The sequence below is a fragment of the Numenius arquata genome, chromosome 1, assembly GCF_964106895.1.
Source record: "Numenius arquata chromosome 1, bNumArq3.hap1.1, whole genome shotgun sequence".
NCBI classification, from domain to species: domain Eukaryota; kingdom Metazoa; phylum Chordata; class Aves; order Charadriiformes; family Scolopacidae; genus Numenius; species Numenius arquata.
The window spans coordinates 12,348,288-12,354,744 of NC_133576.1; the positions used below are offsets into that span (position 1 = coordinate 12,348,288).

The 6,457-nt window shown below is 47.5% G+C and overlaps 1 protein-coding gene across 1 annotated transcript; it reads right to left on the minus strand.

Moving 5' to 3' along the window:
* Positions 1-2,125: 2,125 nt before the first annotated feature.
* NDUFB4 (NADH:ubiquinone oxidoreductase subunit B4) lies at positions 2,126-5,104 on the minus strand. The gene is made up of 3 exons (XM_074155570.1): positions 4,891-5,104; positions 4,448-4,594; positions 2,126-2,740 (listed from the first exon to the last, which is right to left on the minus strand). The coding sequence occupies exons 1-3, from the start codon at positions 5,089-5,091 to the stop codon at positions 2,681-2,683; spliced, it is 408 nt and encodes a 135-aa protein (XP_074011671.1). The 5' UTR covers positions 5,092-5,104; the 3' UTR covers positions 2,126-2,680.
* Between the last annotated feature and the right edge of the window lie 1,353 nt (positions 5,105-6,457).

Below are 6,457 nucleotides of genomic sequence, written 5' to 3' on the forward strand. Positions count from 1 at the left end.
TAGCACGGACCCATGTGAAAATTCCTAAGCTTGATGCCATCTGGTTTTATGCTTCTTACTTCCCAAGAGAAGCAATCCTCAATTTTCCAAAAGCAAAGGAAATGTAGAGGTGCAACACCTAACTTCAGTCAGTTACATCCATCATCAGTTTTGGATCTGCACCAGATCCTTGGTGGGAAAAAAAAACCCAACCATCAGCTTTGAGCAAAGTATTACATTATAAAATCTACAGGGAGATGTTTATTCTAAAATAGCCAGCTCAGAAAAGGACGTTCAGGAGAATCAATTTGCCAGAGAAGCTGATTTAATCAGACTGATCCAGAGATAAATGAGGTCTAAATGTTTCACAGGCAGAGGGGACAAGCTTGTTTTCTCTTTGGGACCTAAATTATCATCCAGTGACTCGCAGGCTTGAGTTTCTCTGGCTATAGACTGAAGCAGGCACGGGTGGTAACACATCAGTCAAGGGTAAAATTCCATGAGGCACATTCACTCTCCAGTCGTCACCCTACACTTCTGAAGGGAAATTCCCCTTTCCTTCCCCTGCGTACCCAGCACCACGGCCTCAAACCACCAAGCTCACCTCCAGCAGCACAGCGCGTTCGCTCCTCGCAAGTAAACAGCTTGGAGGAGTTCTGCAAATAACGAGAGAGGGAAAGTAGGGCAGCCTTTCCCCGAGCACCGCGCTCAAATCTGCAGGGAGGCAGCATCAGACACTCTCGTCTGCAAAGGAAAGGGCTGTGGCAGGTGCCTCGAGCATCAATCCCAGGCTGGCCTAGAAGACGAGAGGCGCAGCGCTCATCCACAACCCATCCTGAACCATTTGCTCAGCCGGCCTGAAACAAATACAGCTGCAAGGGAGAATTTACATGTGTGGCAACTCAAGTTCCAATTAGCTGAGGAAATGGGTCCTGGGAGATCAAATTAGTTTGTGGCAGCAAGAAGATAGTTAATTTAGCATGCTCAGACAAGCAATTATTTCTTTCCCTAAATACCACTTTCTCCGTGCATTGATGCCTCTCTCTCTCTCTCTCTCTCCACTGACCCACAGCCGTATCTTGTAATATCATTTGTGACAGTCTTTTAGAAGCTGTTCCGCAGAGAGAATAATCCAGGCTTGCTTTCGTTAAGCTAGCAGAGGAAGAAGCTGCAGAGATAGGTGCAAAGAGGGTTGTTGAGAGCACATACAGGATTGGAAAGGCAGGCCGAGGCTGCTGCACGCTGCCTCGGTGCCAAGCCCCCGCGGCCTGAACATTTCGTGACCCAGAGAGGAAAGGGAAGAGCTACAACAGGAAATACTTTCAAAAAAATAAAATAAAAACTTAATCAATCAGTAAACACATTTTTACTGTGAGAGCAACTGAGCGCTAGCACAGGTCGCTCAGAGAGGTTGTGGACTCTCCACCTTTGGAGATACTCAAAAGCCATCTGGACATGGTCCTGAGCAGCCTGCTCAAGGTGGCCCCTACTTGAGCAGAGGGTTGGACCAGATGACCTCCAGAGCTCCCTTCCAACCTCAGCCTTTCTGTGAAACTCACTCTGATGAAGAGGGACTGCAAACGGCCCATATTTACACCCTAATCATGCAGGAAAGGGACTCAGCAGAGCTGCTCTAGCTGACCTTACCATCAAGAGCACAGGCTGCTTTCCCAGCAGGCAGAGGGAAGCTTTACACTTGTGCATCAGACTGAGTTTTTGGCCTTGACCTCAACATTTGGGAAGAAACCGCTCCTATACAATGTCTGAAGAATGAGAGTTGTTTGCATTGTGATGGCACCTACAGGCCACTTGAAAATTCAGGTCTGAATTAAAAATCTTTTCCTTGCAGTCACATTTCAGTACTTTGGCAGTTACAATTCCAGAGCCCCCTACACCAGTTGACCTGGACATCTTTACAGACACAAGATTCAGTTGCGACTTGTGGCATTTTTTTAAATCACGGTCCATTTGCAGGGGTGAAATGGAATTGTCCTATACTGTAAGGGAATGGGTGTTAAAAAAAAAAAAAAAAAAATCCTTATCTTTTTCCTTCTTGTCTCCGACTCATGAGAATCACAGAATTAGTGAAAATGCTAGTCATGTATAGCACGACAATGTTAAGCCCACTATTTCCAAGCCTGGTATGGTAATTTAACCTGAAAGTTTATTGCAATAAACAAATGCATGGTTTGGGCTTGTATATTATTAGGGAAAAGAAAAATTAACTCAACTTATTGAGAGCAGTCAGGCAGGCTCCTAAAGTTATTAAAAACATATCACAGAACTTGACTATTATCTGATTAGGGCAAACTACATAGTCAAACCCATGACAAGAAGAAATACCTAGCAGGCAGCTAGCAATTCTTTGGGAAACTGCTTTGGGCTCGCTTAACATTTTAGCCTGCTACTGATTTTAAACTTCAGCCTGTGCTGCTCTGACAGCAGCAACTTCCACAGTTGATAAGCAGCCTCTGCATGTAAACCAAAGGAGTACACTGGCTGTTCAGGACACCCTCTTCGTATCTATCTGCATTAGATATAAAGATCCTGCATTTTTGCACTTTCCATAATTGTTAAAGATGCAAGACAACCAACGAGTAATTAAGATTTAGTCTTATGAAGGAGAAACATCAGCATCCAATAAATCTTATTTTATTTATATTTATTTATATCCCGTGAAGAGCACTGCAATTCCAGGAACTTAATATACACTGAACGGTCGCTTGTATTTACCTTCTTGGATAAGCTTCTCTTTACGATCCTGTGGAAGAAAGAGAACACTCATCATTATCCTATTAGAGAAGAAATTTCAATCAGCCTGGGTTAAGAGAAAAGCAGTTCTAGTATTTCAGCATGGACTATAGAATATAGCACCACATATGATCTTAAGGGTCTTTTCCATCCTAAATGATTCTGTAAGTACAAACTCTGATAACAGCCACTGTGATTAAATAGCAAAAAAGAACAAGGCATTGAGCTTCACCTTCAAGCTGCAGAAGACATGCTCAGACTGACCTCTCTGCACATCTATCCACTTTCGCAGGCCAGCAGAGACCAATTCCTGTGATGTATTTTTTTGCCAATTAGTTGCATCAGTTACTTTATACATTTCGTTTCTACCTCCTCCTTCTTGCTGAACAATCCAGTTCAGAGATCTAATTATGTAGAAACTTTTTAATAACTTGCCTAAATGTGCCTGTGTTCACTTTCAGCCCATTTGTATCTCACTCTGCAGTCACGTCCCTTTCTGATAGGTACTGTTACGGTGCACAGACACTGCAGATATTGCCCAGATTCCTTTGCTGGGTAAAACCGCAAGACTTGCTTAAGACTCGGCAATTTATCTTTTGCTTTCCCAGACACACAACAAACACTCCTCAGAGAAAAGAGTGTAACAGTTATTGTGCTTTATATACTACCAGAAAACAACAGACAAATCCCCAAACATCAGTAAAGGAACTGAAATAAAGGAAACAAACTGTCCTGGAGTCTACGTTAAAAGACTTTAGCTTAAACACTCCCAGGCAAGTACCTCTAGATTTCACTCACACAGGTTTATTTTCAAGCACTCACGTGCTAAGCCACACTTGGTGGCTAAGCCCAAGTGTGTCTTCATGTACAAAACCAAACCAGGATGACAAAATATTGCAGAGATGCTGATGTCTTAAAAACATTTATATCAACATGCTCAGCGTGCTTCCTAAGCCTGTATTTTTGATTCATCTTAGTAAACAGCATTCCCTACAAATATTCTGTTGATTTTAATTGAGGTTTGTGCTTCCTGGTTTATGACTTGATCCAAAAATCCTACTTTTGTGCAAAAGAAGGAAAGAAAGAGTGTTTTACAATAGCCACAAATGCACTAGTAAAAACAGTCACTGTCTGCCAGTCACCTAGCACTTTCTTATGTATGTATATGGCTGAGTACTTTCAGAATGATCTACCATTGCTCAGATTCTGAGGACCATATTTCAGGACTTAGAAGAGAAGCAAGATAAGCCCTGCAAAACCTTAAAAACCCAGCTGAGATCAGGAACTGTAATCAGTGTAAGTACTCCTCCTCATTTGCTTCATGAGATTAGAGAAATGGTTAAGCAATTCAGAGAGACCTCGCTAGGTCTGTCTTCCATAAGCTCCCTACCTATTTTTTTCAGAGAGTGCAGTTACTGCACGTCAACAACTCTTATGATTAATTTACACTGCCAGTGCTACAGAGCGCTTTATTATCGCAAAATATCCTCATGAGGGAAACTGTGACTGGCCGTACCCAAGGGTGCAATACAGGGCTCTTAGCACAGCAGGACTTTACAACCAGTTATGAGGCTTAGAGATAGGTAGGCTCAGTATCAGCCTCCCTTCCCTCATTACTTTAATAGTGTCAATCATTTGTAGGTGCAAAATACCACTAGTTAAGTCTCCAACCAGATGAGTGGTGTGCACTGACATTCCGTGTTGTCAACTGACTTACCCTGTCAGCTTTGAAGACAAAAGCCCAGAAAAGGATAGGGCCTATCCCAACAACAGCTCCTAGAAAAGACGTCTTGGGTGTCGGGCGGAAAGTAGGGTAAACATTCTGCGTCCTAGCATAGGCCCAGCGGAGCAAGGCAGGGTCTTCCTGCGTTGGAAAGAAAGCAAGCCACCGTCAGGGTCCGTCCAAGGACCTTGCAGCGGCCACCCGACTGGGAGCAGCCCCCTTCGCCCCCACCGTGGGGCTGCAGCCCCGGCTGCCTCCGGGCCCAGGCCGGGACGGGCGACAAGGTCACGGGGACGGGCGGCACCCTCGCCCGCCCGAACACAGGCCCGGGCCCCGCTCCGGGACGGCGGGCGAGGCGTCCCGGCCCCGCGCTCCCCCACCCCCGGCCGCCCTCCCTCCCGCCCCCCCGCCCGCCCGCGGCCCCCTTCCCCACTCACGATGATGGCTGGTGGGTTGGGGTTGTTGAGCTGCAGCTGGTACTGCCGCTTAAGCCGGGCGCGGATAGCCAAGCGCTCGGCCTCGGCACGGCGCTTCTCCGGCGACGAGTCGTAGGTCTCCGGGTCGAGCTCGGCCGGCAGCGAGACGAAGCGGTTGGGCCGGTAGGCCTGGGCGGCGGTAGGAGGCGGGCCCGCCGCCATCTTGGAGACTCCCGAAGGCGCAGGCGCCGGGGGGAGAGGACGGAGGGGGGGGGGGCCGGTGCCGGCCTCGCGCCGCCGGAGGAGCCCCGCCCCCCGGGTGGGGGCGCCCCCTGCCGGCTGGCGGCGGCACCGTCCGTCCGTCCCCCTCCCTCCCCCGCGGAGGGTCGGGGTGGGGGGAGTTAGGGGGTGTCTCAGGCCTAGCAGAGGGGGAGGTCGCGTCCAGGGAAGGTTGGTCACTTGTCGGCGACAGTCCCAGCAGGTGAAATGGCCTGTCACCCCCCGCCCGTGGAAAGAAAAGGAGCTCCCGGGCAGAGCGGAGGTGTCATAGAATCATAGAATGGTTAGAGTTGGAAGGGACCTTAAAGATCATCGAGTTCCAACCCCTTGCCATGGGCAGGGACACCTCCACTAGAGCAGGTTGCTCAAAGCCCCATCCAGCCTGGCCTTGAACACCTCCAGCGATGGGGCATCCACAGCTTCTCTGGGCAACCTGTTCCAGTGTCTCACCACCCTCACAGTAAAGAATTTCTTCCTGATACCTCATCTAAATTTCCTGCTGTTGCCTTTGTTGGGTGCCCAGGGGATAACAGTGGCAGGGCGGCCATCAATACGCTGTCTCTCTTTCACAACCCCATGGCTATGCACATTCATCAAAATATCCGAAATTACATGCGCACTGTATGGCAGATGGGCTGGAGTTGCAAAATCTCGCTGTCAGTGACTTTCGGCATCAAATCGTCCCTTTGATTCTTTAACCAAGGCCTGTTTAGATAAGCCACCAGATAACCTTCAAATTATTATTCTGTGGTGACTCACCGTCCTGATAAAACTTCATTGACGGCTTCAAAAATCGTCCTCTGCTGATTAACTCATTAAGGCAAAGAAAGAGAGCTCTGGCCTGAAGGTTTTGACTTCAGGAAGTTTCTGTCTGGTCTGTGTTAAGGGCTTTGTTCTCCAGAGACGTAAAAAATATATGCGAGTTGTCTTTCTGGAAGCAAACGTGCCAGTAAACAAGCTTTCCGCTCTTTTTAATTCTTCGGGTATACAAAGCAACGAGAGCAGTTATGCTGATTGGAACCAAGTAAGTTAATGGCTGTGTGTATATAGTTATGGCTCATTTACACTGGGGTAACTCTACAGACTCAGGTAATGTTGGGTGAGGGATTACAGTCTGCTCCTAAGCACACACAAAATAATATCGCTGACTTTATACAAGATGCTGTGCTTTGGCACCACAGCAATAGAGCAGGAGCCTTGCCTCGCATCTTATGATTTCACTCTTCTTTTACCTAAGCGCTTGGAAAACAGATGATCTCCTTTTGGTTTGTGCAGCTAATGAGGAGTTGGGGGGTTGTGATTTGATTCC